At 42.4% G+C, this 17,205-nt stretch overlaps 2 protein-coding genes across 4 annotated transcripts; one reads left to right on the forward strand and one right to left on the reverse strand.

The window, feature by feature from the left end:
- Window positions 1-1,726: 1,726 nt before the first annotated feature.
- Window positions 1,727-5,235, reverse strand: pla2g10 (phospholipase A2 group X). Of its 2 annotated transcripts, none has more exons than XM_028987922.1 (4): window positions 5,080-5,235; window positions 4,359-4,527; window positions 3,886-3,992; window positions 1,727-3,529 (listed from the first exon to the last, which is right to left on the reverse strand). In XM_028987922.1, the coding sequence occupies exons 1-4, from the start codon at window positions 5,114-5,116 to the stop codon at window positions 3,381-3,383; spliced, it is 462 nt and encodes a 153-aa protein (XP_028843755.1). In that variant the 5' UTR covers window positions 5,117-5,235; the 3' UTR covers window positions 1,727-3,380. The 2 variants fall into 2 exon arrangements, with proteins under 2 accessions (XP_028843755.1, XP_028843753.1); XM_028987920.1 differs by having other exon boundaries at window positions 4,359-4,530.
- Window positions 5,236-6,300: 1,065 nt separating this feature from the next.
- zc3h7a (zinc finger CCCH-type containing 7A) lies at window positions 6,301-16,700 on the forward strand. 2 transcript variants are annotated; one of them, XM_028986131.1, is made up of 23 exons: window positions 6,301-6,430; window positions 7,458-7,564; window positions 8,136-8,175; window positions 8,270-8,467; window positions 8,560-8,718; window positions 8,821-8,898; window positions 9,005-9,058; window positions 9,162-9,201; window positions 9,287-9,564; window positions 10,736-10,973; window positions 11,679-11,770; window positions 11,865-12,015; window positions 12,111-12,269; window positions 12,351-12,556; window positions 12,770-12,870; window positions 12,963-13,144; window positions 13,431-13,504; window positions 13,755-13,891; window positions 14,188-14,293; window positions 14,798-14,906; window positions 15,020-15,153; window positions 15,227-15,390; window positions 15,478-16,700. In XM_028986131.1, exons 2-23 carry the CDS (start codon window positions 7,497-7,499, stop codon window positions 15,662-15,664), a joined length of 2,955 nt encoding a protein of 984 aa, XP_028841964.1. In that variant the 5' UTR covers window positions 6,301-6,430; window positions 7,458-7,496; the 3' UTR covers window positions 15,665-16,700. The 2 variants fall into 2 exon arrangements, with proteins under 2 accessions (XP_028841964.1, XP_028841965.1); XM_028986132.1 differs by having other exon boundaries at window positions 11,682-11,770.
- The last annotated feature ends 505 nt before the right edge of the window (window positions 16,701-17,205 follow it).

Genomic DNA, 17,205 nt, shown 5'->3' on the forward strand with positions numbered 1-17,205 from the left:
GAAGAACACTGATTATCTGGCTATAATTGTGTATATCAGGCTGCAGGTAAAAGTCGATGTGTTGGATGCAGGACAAATAAGACACTTTCAGAAAGACAGCCAGGGAACCAGTGACCAGGCCATGAGTGTGGTACAAGAACGCGGTATGTGGTACAAACAGCTGAAACGTGATAGAAAGGTGTCAGACCGCCATGTCTACAACTGGACCATGGAGCATCTGGTGAGTAATCACATTTTCTTTGAGTTCAGTCGCATGCATGCTGTTCACCTTGGCAAGGACGCCAAGATGCACTGTAGGAAGAATACACTCAGTCAACCCCTAGGATCCCGGCATTCAAATTCCCGAGATGTGACCGAGCATCGGTGCTGGAAAAGCTCCCCCATCCATGGCATCCCCACCTCACAACCCACAGGATCTGCTGATAACGTCTCGGTGCCAGATACCACAGGACATCTTCAGGGGCCCATGCAGGCTTGGAAAATCAGACTTGGCATACGTAGGTTTTAATGTTGTGGCAGTTTCAGTGGATCCCTTTTGTAAACCAAACAGAAGCCGGTCCACCGAAACACATGTAGGCTGTTTAAATTTCATCCCATTGAAGCCTTTCTCCACAACCACAACTTGTACGGCCTTGTGAGCGCAGGGCATTCAAATCCTGAAAGTAATTATGCGCTACGCCATGATGAAGCTCAATGTCTACCAGGGTTTACACTTAGGCTCTAAATTATACAGTGCGGCATCGAAGAGAAGCAATTACAGCCTCTCCTCGGTGTTTCTACTCTCTTGTTAAAGCTTCTCATTTGTCTCCCTGGTAACCTCTGAGTGGTTATAGGGGCTGGGAAGTTACTGTCCCACCAGCGGCTGGGCAGCCAGCGAGGGTCGTAACGTGATCACCGCGATGAATGCGTTCTGGCCTGCATTCGTATGGGTCGCCAACAGCATGCGTCATGTGCTATGAGCGATGGGAAATGTTTCTTGGTCAACATCAGTTTCACCAATAAAGCCCCGTTTCTGAAAAGTTGGAGTTTTTTTTTTTTTAACAGCAACGGCATGCCATGAAAAGCACTCACGGCTTCGGCCATCTCACGCACAAGTTAAGAGATCCCGTGCACCAGGGGTGAAATTAGGTTAACTCAGAAACAGCATTGTTTTCCAGCAGTCACACAGCGGTAGCAGAAGCTTGACGAAGGAAGTAAACAAGCAAGCAAAAAAAGCCCCCACTCTCCTGCGGGCCATGTGACATGGGCAGCATATGACTTTCATAACTTCACCGGTCATTACTCGGTGACGAATGGACACAATCGAGCGAGTGTTTTGTGCAGCTCGCCCCTGAAAACTCGTGTCTCGGTCCTCTGCCCTGAAAATTTATCCTGGCTGATGGCGACCTGCTAGGCATTGCACATGAATGTCCCATGTGAGGGAGGGAAAAAAGAACGTATCAGACAAGCCTATTATAAGCAAATGCCCCACCATTAGTTCTGTTTCTGAGAAGCTATCCACAGCAAGGGAGATAATTGGTCGTCATAGACAAAAAGCCTGTCTGATATAAACCATTAAACCTTTACAGTTCTACCAAATCATATCATCTGCTCATGCATTTGTGATGTAATTAGGTCAGTTTTGGATAGTTTTTTTCTAACATAACAGAAAATAAAGGCGCAATGCCTGATAAATTAGAAATAAAATAATGAAATTATGAGAACTAATAGATGAATAGTAATAGTGTTTGTTGGAAAAGGCTTTATTAATAATGTAGGTGAAGGGACATGTCTGAGTTTGAACAGTGTTTGAACAGTTCTCCTGCATGTCTGAACAGTTGTCACCTTGAGGGTGAGTGCTGAAAAAAAACGTGTTTAATTGCAATGGTATTGTCATGTAATTAATAGCATTTAAGTTATTGCCCTGAAAATTGTTTGAAAATTTGTTTTTTTCACCATTTTAACAGTCTATTGGATTGGATTTTAACCCTTGTAAATATATATTTTTTACATTTATTTTCCAATGTAAACAACAGTCAGTCTTTTTCTGTGTGTTAAGTAGATACATAAATACTTTTTGTGAAAATTCATTAAAATACTTTAAGTGTGTGTGTATGTCCTATTGTTTTAATATGGACTCCTCCTTGGTGTTGCTGTAAAGATGATGTTAAGACATTGTGTGTGGCTCCACCAAGTGGCAGCTCCGGACTTGGAAAAAAGATTCTCCAGGCCACACGGCCATAAACCCAGACTGCTCAGCTTCAGCCTGCCTGCAGCAGAGGTTCTGAATATTCACAGTGATGTCAGCACTCTGCCATCCTGGGGGTGACGTGGAGGAAAAGCGTCACACTATGTTTTCTTTTTCCTTTTTTCCCCAGAGAAATGCCGTTCAGACTGTCTGAATAAGCGTCTCTGGTTTTCAAGGCTGATCAGCATTCCCGGGACATGTCACAATTTGATTCACTATGACTCACACTGCAAAACAAATAGGCTGGCATCACTGAGACACCATTTATAATTTCACATGAACAGATTTTTTAAATAAGCATTTACACCCACTTACAACCAGAAGAGGAGGAGTTAAGATGTAAATGTGCATTATTTTGCAAATCATCACCAAAGTAAGCACTTACATGAAACATAAAGCACTTTATGGAACGTTTCTTGTAATACCTGTAGCATTTTCTATTAAACCACAGTTCATGTACACTGTTATTCGTTCAGTGTGGTAACTGAGAAAAAAGAAACTTCATCTGAGAGAAGCTTGGTCATGACAGACGAGAGGGTGAAGAACTGCCATTGTGTCAAATAAGTCACCCGATCTGTCCTTAAAAGTTGATAAGCACCCGTCCCCTTTCTCCCACCGGCCAGCATACTGGGCCTGTTGTTCCTGAGCTCATTACAGGTCTGTTCTGTGCGCACAGAGGGAAAAGGCTCCTTTAAAGTGGCATCACCACAAAGTTTCAGTCCAGTAACAAGAGTATAATGTATGAGTATAAAGTCGCCCTCCATTTCTATTTAATGCATGAGAGACATAGTAGGGGTAAGAGACCAGACTAGTCAATATTACTAGGGATTAGTCATTTTTCGAAGAATAGGAACATTTATATTCAACCAGCAAATTTTCATTTTTTTTTGCCAGAGTTGTATAATTATGAGATATACATAATGCTACGCCTACCAATAACAGTATTATCCCATATTATTGCAAGACATTACTGAAATATGCAAAAGTGAAAGTTAAAAAAACTGCCTAATTTGAAAAAGCAAAGTATAAAACCGTTCAATATTTAGATTGTACCATTCGGCTAATGAAATCAAAGCCAACTGGTTTAAAAAACGAAGACTCATCCGGGTGCAGCTCCAGTCGACCCCGGGCCTGGGTGATGAGGTGGAAGCGGTCAGTAAATATTGCAGGTTGGCTGAATGCACCCACAAAGGAAGTCGGGCCACAGGGCGTACATCTGGATGAAAGGTGCCTTCCTCAGGCACCTGGCGGCCTCCGTGTCACATTGGCACAGTATTTTCTCACATCTGTCATTCAGGGAATCTGGAATGAAAGTGGCATCAGGGTGCATTAGTGACTCATGGGAAATCCGGTGATTTGCCTGGTTGAAAGAAGCCCTTTGGCCCGCGTTTATGCTAGGTGGCCGCTTTGCATCACAGGTTATGGTGCACACTCCACCGCTTAGTTTACAAGAACTCAAAATCCGTCGAGACGTGGGTCTGAAATGCTGGACCCTGTCCCGTGGACCCCTCCCGTCCGTCACAGTACGAGCTCTGTACGTTCAAACCGCTGCCTTCTCTGTTCAACGTTATATTAATGTGCATCATAAGTCAAGGGATATTTTACAGGCCCGTTTACCATAGGCCCTGTGCAAACACAGAAATGCCTCTCTGCCATACCGCAGTCTGCCTCTCTGCCTTCACACGTCCAGTGGTATCTGTCAGTATGAGTCTGGCAGCCCGCTCGCTCAGCATCTCCGTAGCAGCAGTCATGCTTGTGGCAACACCTTCCCAAATGCAAAGAAAACCAAAAGGAATGTGAATGCAAATGAATCAGAAGCGTTGGTCATTTTTAAAGGGGACACGTAAGTTGTAAAAAAAAGTGAAAAGTATATTGTGCATCTCTCAGGTTTGGGCTACAGGAGCTTTAAACAAGGGGTTGGTTAAGATTGATTTAGAGCTGTAAAGACAGATTACAGTGCCCATTTTGTCTTAAAACAACCACAGAGCTGCGTTGAAAATGACACACTCGCATCTCACTGACTTGATAGCTTCCTAAAATAACCCTTTGGCATCCAACTTGTATTTGGGAGACAAAACCTCTGCGTGATCGATCCCAGTGACAGAAATTACCCTTGCTGTACTTATCTCACCAGTCCGCTCTGTCCCTGGGCCAGCCCTGCCCTCCCACGCCACAGTAGCAGCCGTACATCATGTAGGCCAAGGCAGATCTTCCCGTGCTGCACTTGATGACTCCGGCCAGCTCCAGCAAGCCCCTCTTCCTCCGCAGGGGTGTCTGTGGCGTGAGCGCGGCCAGAGGCGCTGCTGTGGAGGAAATTACAGCTCAAGTGTGCTTGGTGCGGGACAAACCCTGCCACTTCGTCAACAGCAAGCGAAGAAAGACCCGTTTTCATACACATACAGAGTTCTGTATGTCTGCAGGTCAACATTCAAATAAAAAAAAGAAAAGACTATACACCAAGATTACAGATTTACAGACTGGATGAAAATGGTTAGATGTTGTTTACAGCAATTGCCTAAAGTTAATTAAAGAATTGAGCCTCATTCATTCATAACCTGGCCAACAGAACGCCTTACACTTGTACACAAACTCTCTCTCTCTCTCTCTCTCTCTCTCTATATATATATATATATATATATATATATATACACACACACACACACAGACACACACACACAAATATAACATGTAAGCACCCACTACTCAAATGAATACAATTCTACATGAAATAAAGAGGAAATACATGAAGAAGATTAGTAAAACAAGCAATTAAGACACGCAGGACTGAACTAGGCTACAAAAAAGAACGTGCATACCGCAAGAGCACTCCAATTACATAAAAAAAAACCTACCAGAGAACAAAAAAAGAATCCAGAACAGGAAGGACATGGTCGCTATAATAATGCAAACATTGGGGTCGAATCTCTGTAGATGGCAACAGTAATCAGCTTGTTTCAGAGACTCTCCTGAATAATCTCCTGGGCACGGCTGCCTCTCTGAGCGCTCTGTCCACCCTAATCCCCGCCTGCTCGCCAGAGGAGGCGTCCTAACCGTGTCACAGCCCTGAAGTGCACTTATTGGCTGCCACCATCCTGTAGGAAAGTGTGAGAGAGCTGTGAAAAAAGTCACCACATCACATTTGTTGACTTGTGTTTCCTCATCACACAAAGAGACCAAACTGACCAAAATTACCTAAAATTTTATTCATGAGTAAGTTTAGAACAAAGGTGATATATATAGAACCATATAGAATGTACAATTTTTTGGTGTCATACACAAACATTTTGTATACAGTACAGGCCAAAAGTTTGGATGCACCTTCTCATTCAATGTGTTTTCTTTATTTTCATGACCATTTACTTTGGTAGATTCTCACTGAAGGCATCAAAACTATGAATGAACACATGTGGAGTTATGTACTTAACAAAAAAAGGTAAAATAACTGAAAACATGTTTTATATTCTAGTTTCTTCAAAATATCCACCCTTTGCTCTGATTACTGCTTTGCACACTCTTGGCATTCTCTCGATGAGCTTCAAGAGGTCGTCACCTGAAATGGTTTTCCAACAGTCTTGAAGGAGTTCCCAGAGGTGTTTAGCACTTGTTGGCCCCTTTGCCTTCACTCTGCGGTCCAGCTCACCCCAAACCATCTCGACTGGGTTCAGGTCCGGTGACTGTGGAGACCAGGTCTCCACTTTTTGTTAGGTACATAACTCCACATGTGTTCATTCATAGTTTTGATGCCTTCAGTGAGAATCTACCAACGTAAATGTTCATGAAAATAAAGAAAACACATTGAATGAGAAGGTGTGTCCAAACTTTTGGCCTGTACTGTACATTATTTAAACAATAATCTCATAATTCCAGAACTCAAATAAAACACTGTGTTGATTTGAATAGATTTTGTGTGTGTGTGTGAAATGAACGTGGACCTCGTCCTGTGCGAGATTATATGTGGAAAGCGAGTGCGAGAGCGGGAGAGACCGTCTACATTATTTGGCGCGAAAACGCCCTGTCGAGTCAGGCCAGGACCCGGCGGTCGAATGGCGGGGCCGGTAGGGGGCGCTCCTTCCCAAACCGGACCGCACATGGAACAATACCGCCCCCGGTCACGCCGCCGCCGCCGCTGCCGATTTCTGTCGGATGCCGCGTAACTTTCGCTTCGCGCCGTGAGGACTCCGGAGTGTCAGGAGTGTCGTGGAGGTGGGTGTACCGCCGAAGCGCGACCGTCCCCGGGGCGAATTAGCGTCTCTTCCGCGGGTTTGAAAAATAAAAGAAACTGTGCTAGGCGTGCTAGCAGGCTAGCACTGTGTTGATTTTACGTAGTTTATGCTCCGAATCGAGAGTTAACGAGCCGCCGGGTGATTCTGAACGTCACAGTCGTCACAAGACGTTGTTTTGGGCCTTTGAACAAATTGCCACTTTTACTGTGGCGCGGTGAACGACGCGTTTGTTATAACACGTAAGCGCGATTTTATGTGAATTCGTGGTATTTGGTTTTAAGCATCGAAAGGCCTCATTCGTCTTTCGTGCGTTCATTTAATCCCGTAGCTGCTCTAGCTACGGTTTATTTTGGCTGTCCTGATGATGATTTATCGCGCTGTTTATCAGGTAAATACAATTTCGTGTTTTTTTTTTTTTTTTTTGGCGTTTCGTGTACTTCTGTAGGCGAGTCGAACTGGTCCACGTTGACTTTTACTTCTCACCGAGCAGGAAGTGAATCAGACGCACTTTTTTTTTTGTTCCTGCACAATTGCATCCATTTTGCTCACGTGGGCATTTGGCAGGTTTTTTAGAACGTCGTGGCAGCCAGCTGTTGTCCAACAAAGTTGTTTCTGCCTTTTAATGCGCCTGCATGGAACACCAAGACAAAAATTCATTCGTGGCAATGTCCACGTGATGGATCCGTAAGAACATGACCAGGAGTCACATTTAGCACTAATTAAGATTAAATTAAGTACCTTTGCTTATTATTAAATACTTGTCTTGAACCTTGTGTGAAGTTCTGGTTCGTGCTACTCATTTCAATGTTCTCTTAAAGGAACAAAATTACAATTGAAACCTGAGATTCCTTGACTCTGGTTCGCTTTTTGTATCAGATCTTCAGTGACTTTGCACTGTAAAAGCACACCCTCCCTCTTCCGGACCCGTAAAGATGCGAACACCACGCAAGGGGCAATGCAGTGGTAACCGTCGTCTCACGCGAGAATGCTGCTGCTCTGCCTTTCAGCTCTTGGCCACGAAACCCATCCCGAATGCACGTGCAAGCATGTCCATGCGGCATCAGGACCGAAGCTGCCGATGGCAGGGCATCCAGGAGGGCCTGAAGTTTATACAGTGAGTACCAGTGCGGCGAAGGGAGATCGTCCGTGACGTCTTGTACAGGTTCATTGCTGGTTTTACGTAGTGAACCATGTCGCGTGGTGCCGTGTGTTGCTTCCATATTTCAGAGTCATGTAAATTACACCTGATGTTCTATGCCTGATTTTTTTTTTCTAATTTTATTTATTTATTTTTCTTTCAAATTTGCACAGAAATTTCAGAGAACATATGGTCATGAAAATGTGCCGTAGAGTAATGTAAAAGTAGTCAAATTTTATTTTTTTTTTTTTTGTAAAAGAAACCCGACCGCAATGAAAACGTTATCCCCAGGACTTCTTTCTGATCACTGATCTTTCCCCGTGTGACATGCTATCATGTCGCCTGCGTGTAAAATACATTGAATGACCCACAGTATTTTATTTCTCCTCTTATCATGCACTTTTTCATCTTTATCTCTATTCGCTCCTCAGCAATATCAGCTGTGTCAGTAAAATGGGGACTAATCGGTCATCAATAGTGCTGTATTTTTTTTTTTATTGTTCAGGAACTGCTGTTCAGACTTTATTTGTTTCTGACTGGTTTTTAGATCAACTTTACCATATCCAGGAACACAGGAACAGTATGAGGTTTGTCTCATTTGTGTCCCACGATACATAGTGTTAAAAGAGTGGCGTTACAGCAGCAGTATTTGTAATTGTGCCTTTCTTTATGTGGCTCCAGGTGTTCATTCGGGACCTTGTGAAGAATCTGTTTGGTGAAGGGAACGATGTCTTCAGTGAAGGGGAATGGACCAGAGCTGTAGAATTGTACACGGAAGCCTTAAATATAGCTGAGTATGCGGAGACTGAAGACATCATTATATCCAGTGGAATAAGGGAGAAGCTGTATGCTAATCGAGCTGCAGCGTACTTGAACATTGTGAGTGTTTTTTTTTTTTTTTTAAGCAGTGCACAACTCTGCTGTTTATTGATTTCATGTGCTGCATTTGGACGTAAGTGTCTGCGTTGCAGGGATTTCATGATCAGGCACTGGGCGACTGTGAACAGGCTCTACAGCTGAATTCTGGGAATTACAGAGCCCTGTATCGGAAAGCCATGTCCTTAAAAGAGATGGGAAGACACAGCGAAGCCTATGAGGCTGTGGCCAAATGCTCTTTAGCAGTGCCTCAGGTTGGGAATACGTCCAGCTCTTTGATATGTTGATTTGCGTTCAGTTACTTGTTGTTATTTTGCTGTATAGATGTCACATGTTCTGTTTTTTTTTTACTTCAGGATGCTAGAGTCATAGAGTTGACACATGAACTTGCACAAGTGCTGGGGCTTAAAATTCGCAAGGCCTACAGAAGCAGGGTACGGGTATACGTGTTGTACTTTGTTGTTAAAGTATAGTAACCTTTTCAGTTTATTTCCATCAGGTTGCCCATAGACATAACCTCTTTTGTTTTTTTTTAAACAGCCTGCCTTAAATGTTGTATGTGGGCCAAGTTTATCTGGTGCTGCCAGTGAAAAAGTGAGGTTCAACAAGTCCATTTTCAGATTCCCAGAATATGTTTCAAGCTGTTCAAATGAACATAAATGATTTTATTGCTTATAGTGTACTTTTTATTTCAAAGATTTTAGCTGGATCTGCATCTGTCAATGATATTGAAATTGGTAAGTGTGCTCACGACATAAGGTCTCTTTTCTGCAAAAAACTATATATATGTGTGAGAGTTGGTTTTGTTTGTTTTTGGTGCAGAAGAGCCCCCACTTGCTACTGAGGTTTCAGGCTCAGTGCCAGTCCCCAGTATGCCCCCTGCCATTGAAACGATGGAACCTGAGCAAGCCCCCCCGAGTGCCATTTCCTCTGTCATCTCTGTTGATGAGATTCCCATGCCACCACACACCCTCGTCAATGGAGGCAGAGCCAACGAAACCTATTCAGTGCCAGAATCCCATGTGGAGTTTGATTCAGAAATCATTGGCGATGACCTGGATGAGCTTCTTGACAGTGCAAATCCCTCTGATTCAGTGGCGGTAAGCATTTCTACCAAAATAAGTCATTTGAACACGGCTTTAGTCTAACGTTTTGCTCTGGTTGCAAACTCTTTCTTGAGCACACTAGCACAAAACTTTGACCATAAAAAAAATGTAAAAAACAAACATAAAAGCCACGAAACGCGTGCAAAGCTGCTTGATGGTCATGTTGGCCGGCATCCTCCGCCACAATAATAAACGTACAGGAATATCTGGGCCACAGCCAATCAGAGGCGGGCTTGCCATTCACGATTGGTTTTGAAAACAACATGTCCCTTGAACCCTGGTGAGTTTGTGGAGTTAAGTGTCTTGCTCAGGGACACAATGGTAGTAAGTGGGATTTGAACCCGGGTCTTCTGGTTCATAGGCGAGTGTGTTACCCACTAGGCTACTACCATCCTTAGCAAAGGATGCTCAAAACTTTCAGGAAAATTATAGTAGGCAGAAGAAGTACATTTGCCAACATCCAGTCCACGCAACCGTGACAAACTGGACCTTGGCTTAATTTTTATAGAATTCACTATTAATATATATATATTAATACACTTTTCGGTAATGCAGCATCACCACATGTACATTGTACATTGCCTCAACGCATGTAGTGGGCTGCAGCAGCCAAAAACACACATTTTAGACAATTCCATGTTTTGCAACCGGTCCCATTTTATTTGTTGGATTCAGTGTTTTCCACATCGCGAGATGGTTGCTCTCCTAGGTTGTTTGTGTGTGGGTGTATCAATCTTATCTATGTGCTCAGTATGTATGGCTAATTAAAAATGACATGCATTCTTGTCTAGATACTTACATTCTCTGCTAAGATACGTGCAAGCCAAGTAAATGATAAAGAATGAAGCACCCTTGTGAGCTTACTTTCTCATCTGTGTGTTTGCTTAGAAGTTGAAATGTGTATAAAAATGATCAATTCGTTATTTAATTATACACCCTTAAATTCCTGCTCAAATTTTGCATACATAGATAGTACTCACATAAACATATCATACTTATCCTATTCTGTTCTCACACACAAATGTTTGATCCTAAAGAAAAAACTACTTAATTGTGTGTGCTCAGGCCTTATGTTGGTTCAGTGTTCAGCTGGTTTTGTCAGAGTATATTAGCTTTGCACTCTGTGGGTGTTCATATTTTGACTGCTCTTTGACTCCTGTTTTAGGCTATTCCCATAGCAGAGGGCCCTATTCCTTTACCCACCAGTATGTCCGCCACGGTCTTGTCCGCCCCCCTCCTCATGCCATCGCACATCAGCCACCCATTCATGAACGTGTTGCCGCCATGCACAGTGAATCTGCCAGCACCATACCATAAAACCTCCAGCTACTCTATCGGATTGGACACGTTTCCATCTCCGCTGGATTCCTTGGACAGTTTGTCCCTCTCTGATGGTAAACAAGGTACGTACAAACTAAGTTAGAAAATTAGTAGTAACAGATTACAAACAAATTGTAAACAGATAAAGGACATTTATAATATTCTGTAAGTTAGTGTAGTTTGGGGACTTTCGCTAGTGGCGCTTGAGACCCAAAATCATTCAATATCAGCAAAGGTATGATTCTCTCTTACCATGCAATATCCTGCAGTGTTTATTTGCATATGTTTCATTATCTCATTAGAAACCTTGGTTACACCAAAAGAAAAATGTGGTTCAGCAAAATAGTATGTGCCTGAAAATGGAACACATGTATTAATGTATTCAATCACAACACCTAAGTCCTAAAATGACTTTCGAACACAGAAAAATGCAAACTTCTGGGTGTGAACCTCGTGCATGTGGCTTGATGTGTCACTCTGTAGACTTGCAGTTAAAATACACGACAAGGGAAGTTTTGTATGGAACCAACCAGTTCCACTCAAAATATGTCATGTCCAGCTAGTACAGTAGAGTTTCAAAACATTCGATTTTTTATAATATATATATATATATACACACACACACACACACACACACACATATATACATTGCCTTTATCAGTTCTATTGCATAACAGCCCTGGAAAAAAGCAAGTAGAGTTGAGTCAGTATCATGCAGTGGAAAAGGGGAAAAAGCCAACATGCAAGGTCTTAAGTGTCTTTTTTTTTTTATTTATTTTTTTTTATAGAAGAATCTAAAGTGACATCCCATCCCTTTTTCACTTATACAAAGCCTGCTGAGAAACCAGACTTCAACTGCTCAACGTCTCCATTTGTACCAGTAAGAAATACCTCTTTTAAGTGAGGACACAAGCATCGGTTATGGTTTGTCGTTTTAGTTTCTTTGATTCATTGACTGCTAACTGTTGTTTAAGATGAGCAGCAGTGAAAAAGCCTTGTTGCCACCAATTGGGATGTCCCTTAACATATCTGAGGGGAGCTTTTCACGAGTGGATCTATCCAACAACCCGCTTTCGGACACTCACGAGTTTAAGCAGGCGTGTGCCGTATGCTATGTTAAAACCGGTAAGATCATTTTTGATTTTTTGTTACTCCGATTGGCAAAACAGTGAATGTTCTGGCCTCTGTTCTGAGTTCCTGACGTATTCCTCTTTCTGCAGGACCTGGGGTGCTAGATTACACCCACTACACAGATGACCATAAATGCAGACAAGACCTATTACTGGGGAGAATCAGATATTCTGGAGACAACACTTGGAAGCTAATTCGTCCAAGATCAACAAAGAACCAGTATGTGGGTCCTTATTACATATGCAAAGGTAAACCTGTTCTGTGTATTATTATATATCTGTTTGTTTTTGTATTGTTAGTGTTCTTAAAATATTTTCCCTGGCTGTTAGATGTTGCCATGGGAGAAGAATGCAGATACCCTGGTCACTGCACATTTGCATACTGCCAAGAGGAGATCGATGTCTGGACTTTGGAAAGGAAAGGTTTCCTCTGCAGAGAGCTGCTGTGTGATCCGTATGGCTCGAGAAAGAAGATGCACCTCACAGTTTCTGCCATCCTACAGGAGCATCATGGGACATTTATGTTTTTGTGTGAGGTAGGACATATATTTTAAAATGATGTCTAGCTTTTTTTTTTTTTTTTTAAGGCTCAGGTGTAGAAGTAATTTGTAAGCAAAGCACCCCTGCCCCGTATGGTGGGCGGGATCCATCCTTCACTCTGTACAGCAGGAGGACGCATTTGACTTGTAAATGGCGTTGATGGCGCTGCTCTGGGGAACATTGACCCGGTCTCGTCTTGTATCTCGCAGGTGTGTTTTGATCATAAGCCCCGGATCATCAGCAAAACAAACAAGGATAACCCAAGCCTCTGCTCTCATCCTGTGACAAAGCATAGTTTTGAAGACAAAAAGTAAGAGCCCCTCGGACTACACTTTCAGTGAAGGGAAGTGAAGCTCCTTCCGTTCTGGCCTTTTTAATGAGGGGGGTCTTAATGTCCTACAGATGCATGGTTCACATTCTGAAGGAGAGCACGGTGAGGTTCTCCAAAATCAGGCCTTACAATTCCCAGCACCAGATGGACTTGTGTCGGCACGAGGTGCGATATGGGTGCCAGCGGGAGGATTTCTGCTTTTACGCCCACAGTCTCATTGAGCTGAAGGTGTGGATGCTCCAGTCTGAGCAAGGTCAGCCCACGCACAACATAAATGTTGATTAAGTGACTCCAGATACTTAAAAGCTGTATCTATAGTGATCAAACTTCAGTGTGATTCCGAGGTTATATTGACAGTATTGTGGATTCTACATAGTAGTGCATCTTACTAATTAGCCTAATTTAATAATAAAAAAATATACATTGACTAATTTTTTTTTTTTTGTTCAGAATCATAATTTCAGCATCCTAGGGGGAGTGCACAGGTTATGAACAAATACTGTAAAGTAATACATTATATAATGTTTTTTTCTTTAAAGGTATTTCACATGAGAGCATTGTCCAGGAGGCACAAAAATATTGGAATGTGCAGGCCAGTTCACAGGGCATTCAGGTAAATAGAAACCGAAATGTTCTTTTGCTGTATGACGTGAAAGTGAGTGTATGGGGATGGTACCTTGCTCAAAGGGACCTCAGTGGCAGTTCAGGATTTAAACCGGCAACCTTCTGATTATTGGTCCACTTTACGTACCCGCTAGGCCACCACTGCACCATTATGTTAGCATATTGACCAGAGCCTTGGGGTGGTAAACATCCTGACCAATCTGATTTTGATACCATGTCCTCTCTGTTGCTAAATTCAGGAGCTCCCTGTGGCTTTTAAGAAATTCGGGCCCCAAAACCTGAAGTTGCAGTTTGTGTGTGGGCAGTGCTGGAGAAATGGCCAAGTCAGTGAGCCTGACAAGAACAGGAAGTACTGCAGTGCAAAGGCCAGGCATCCGTAAGTCCAGGCAGTTTTCCAAGACACCTCACACTCAGGTTTGGGTATCTGATCAGTATTATTTACTAAGCTAATTGCATTTTCACTGAGACACACAGTGTGACAACAGTGTGTTGTAACAGGCTGTTTGTGAGTCACATTGTCTGTTTCAGAAATGCAAGTTTTTCCTGCAACTGAGATGCTTTATGGGGAAATGATCAATATTGTGAAACAGAATCTGCTATTTAAACATGTAATTTGAGAAGGATGTTACGGCAGAACACTGATCCATCCCTTTATTTTCGTCTCATATTTAGATGGGCCAAAGACAGGAGAGTGGTCTTGGTGCAAGAAGTTGCCCGCAAGAAGTGGACTACTGTGCGGCCTCTGCCCACAAAGAAACCTGTACCTTCGCAGTTTGAGGTAAAGATGCTGTCTTATTTCGTCCATCTCACTCGAGCTTTCTTTGTGCTGATTTTATTAATATATTTTATTAAAACAATATAAATGTATTATTAATGTATTTTCTTGTAGATATTTTGCTCATCCAAAGGGAAAATTCTGAATAATAGATATAGGTAGATATACAGTACAGGCCGAAAGTTTGGACACCTTTTCACACCTTTTCATTCAATGTGTTTTCTTTATTTTCATAACTCCACGTGTTCATTCATAGTTTTGATGCCTTCAGTGAGAATCTACCAACGTAAATGGTCATGAAAATAAAAATAGAATGAGAAGATGTACAAAATTTTGCCCTGTACTGTATATGGTGTAGGTGCAGAATCATGTAGAGGGAAGTGTATATATAATGGCTTCAATTTAGTGTGGCCGGGGAATATCAGTAACAACCTATTAGTAATCAGATTGGCTCAGACAGAATGATATGTCTGTCATACATGTGACAACTATCATTCTGACCGACAGATTTGCAATCACGTGTTGACCGGCAAGAAATGCCAGTATGTTGGGAACTGCACCTTTGCCCACGGCATCGAGGAAAAGGACCTGTGGACGTATATGAAAGACAACAACAGTGAGTAACATAATCCCAGTGCTCCTCTGACGTTTCGTCCTCTTGCTGCAAATAAGTCATGGAAGCCAAAACGCAGAAAGAGCAACCAAATTCTCCGTTTTCTCTTAATCAAGTTGCGGATATGGAGCAGCTCTATGAGCTATGGCTGCAGTCCCAGAAGCCAGGCTACAATGAGGACAGCTCCAGCAGCTCCGTCAGGGAGAACGGCAAGCAGATCCACATGCCTACTGACTATGCTGAGGAAGTGGTACGTCTCTGCTGTAGAAAAATACACATTACTTAATATCGGTTAAAACCCTGCGTTTTCATTGAAATTCTAGGCCGGCAATCACTGTTGGCTGTGTGGCAAGAACTGTAACAGTGAAAAGCAGTGGCAGCAGCACATCACTTCGGACAAACACAAGGAAAGAGTCTTCAACTCCGAGGACGACCAGAACTGCTGGCAGTATCGCTTCCCTACCGGCACCTTCAAAGTCTGCGAGAGGTAAAATCACCTTGGATCGGAGACGCCTCGCCCGTTTGCACTGTGTACCACTGTGTTCAACTGTTCAAATAAACTTGCCTGTCGCAGGTTCCTCAAAGGTACCTGCACTGAGGAAGAGCACTGTAAACTGGCCCATGGGGAGGAGGAGCTGACCGAGTGGAAGGATCGCCGGGAATTCCTTTTGATGAAGCTCGCCAAAGCCCGGAAAGATCACCTCATATCTCCGAACGACAATGACTTTGGCAAATATAGTTTTCTGCTTAAAGACATTTAAAGGATTTTTAGTTTTAAATAAGTTAATCATTGAGCAAAATGTCAGACTTTCTTTGAAAATGGATGAGGGAGATTAATAACCATTGTCAACCCGGTTGGGCAATAATGTGCTCTGAGTTGGGGAACTGGAAATTGGTTCTAGCTCAGTTTGCATGGAGAGTCAGAACGGAGCTGGCCTTGTGTACTCGGCGGTCTTGGCCTAGTTGCTGTTACAGATGATTGTGCACCATTGTGTTTTATGTTGCAGTCATTTCTCTGGTAAACATGGATTTTATTATGAGGATCAATGAAACAAGGTCACAGCCAACAAAAAGACCAAAGGGAAGCCGCTGTCTTGGTCGGAGGAACCAGTTTGGATTTGATATGACAATGTTGTTGTTGTTTAATAAAATCTTTTGTTATTCTCCATGTTTAGGTTGACTTGTTCAGTGTATTTTTTTATAGTTTTCATAAAATCTACCTTTTGGATTTATTTTTTTTTTCTTTTTCAAAAAGCAGTCAAAACTGTATTTTGTTTTTCACTTTTGTTTTCAGTGTTGTATTGTCAAAAGCTGTTTTTATGTTAATTCCCTGTTTTTAAAAGGGAATTTGGGGTATGGACAGTGTTGTAGGTGCCAACCACCCCTCTCCCACCACCACTTGTCTACTGTTGTCTTTTTATGGAGGGGGGGGGGGGAACTATATTCTTTCTTCATTCTGTGCAATCTGACTGGCCATTTAACTACTAAATCACAATCAGTATTCATCCACTTATCTGTCTGAGGTAATGAGTATTCTGAATGTATATTCTGTTAAGGGACCATACCAAGCTGAACTGTTTAGACTTGAGAGTTTCTGGCTGTGTTTATGCCAAACAGGATAGGTCTGTGACCCTTTTTGTAACTAAAGATTTTACAATTAATCAGTCTTACACCAATTAAAGATTTTCTTTTGTTGCTTTATTTTAAACCCCTAGGAAGTCCTGTTTTAATTCATTATTTTGGAATCGGCTATATTGTTCAATTTTCCTTAAATAAAAAAATATTTCCCCCCTGAAACTGTCTTTAATGTTTTGTTCGATCCTGTTATTGTGCAGTCATCCAAATCATTTAAGAGCTCGCTCACTCATTTACCATCCATAACTGCAGAATCTCGATCAGAGAGGAGGCGTCCGGAGCCCATCCTAGGCCGTTAGGAGCTGGGCGGGGACTCAACCAGGGCGGGGCACCAGCCCATCACAGTCATTTAAAATCTTTGGTCTAGTAAATCATCTGCCTTCCTGTCAAACCTGTCTGATGTTTGGCTAGTTGAGCACTTGCCAGTGTGTAGCGATGGCCTTTAGAACTGCTTTTTTAAAAGCAGCACTTTACCACCCAGTTTTCGAGCTGAAGCAGGCTTTTCATATTGTTACTTCCTGAACAGATATGAAAAAGGCTAAATCATTATTTGGCAGTTTGTTCAATTTTCTGTACGCCACGGAAACCACATTGACAAAGGCTAAAAAAAAAAATGTTTTTTTGAAGGAGATCTTATATTTGAAATAATATATTACTTAATTAAAAC

Source organism: Denticeps clupeoides, chromosome 7 (assembly GCF_900700375.1).
Source record: "Denticeps clupeoides chromosome 7, fDenClu1.1, whole genome shotgun sequence".
Classification (NCBI taxonomy): Eukaryota; Metazoa; Chordata; class Actinopteri; order Clupeiformes; family Denticipitidae; genus Denticeps; species Denticeps clupeoides.

What these genes read in the sequence shown, in the direction of transcription:
- zc3h7a (XM_028986131.1), top strand. Translation starts at nt 7,497, where the DNA reads ATGTCCATGCGGCATCAGGACCGAAGCTGCCGATGGCAGGGCATCCAG. An exon ending in CATAGTTTTGAAGACAAAAA is followed by an intron (nt 12,871 to 12,962) that starts GTAAGAGCCCCT and finishes AATGTCCTACAG; the next exon opens with ATGCATGGTTCACATTCTGA. An exon ending in CTGTACCTTCGCAGTTTGAG is followed by an intron (nt 14,294 to 14,797) that starts GTAAAGATGCTG and finishes TCTGACCGACAG; the next exon opens with ATTTGCAATCACGTGTTGAC.
- pla2g10 (XM_028987920.1), bottom strand. Translation starts at nt 5,116, where the DNA reads ATGTCCTTCCTGTTCTGGATTCTTTTTTTGTTCTCTG. An exon ending in CCCAGGGACAGAGCGGACTG is followed by an intron (nt 3,993 to 4,358) that starts GTGAGATAAGTA and finishes GCATTTGGGAAG; the next exon opens with GTGTTGCCACAAGCATGACT. An exon ending in AGGCAGAGAGGCAGACTGCG is followed by an intron (nt 3,530 to 3,885) that starts GTATGGCAGAGA and finishes CTTTCATTCCAG; the next exon opens with ATTCCCTGAATGACAGATGT.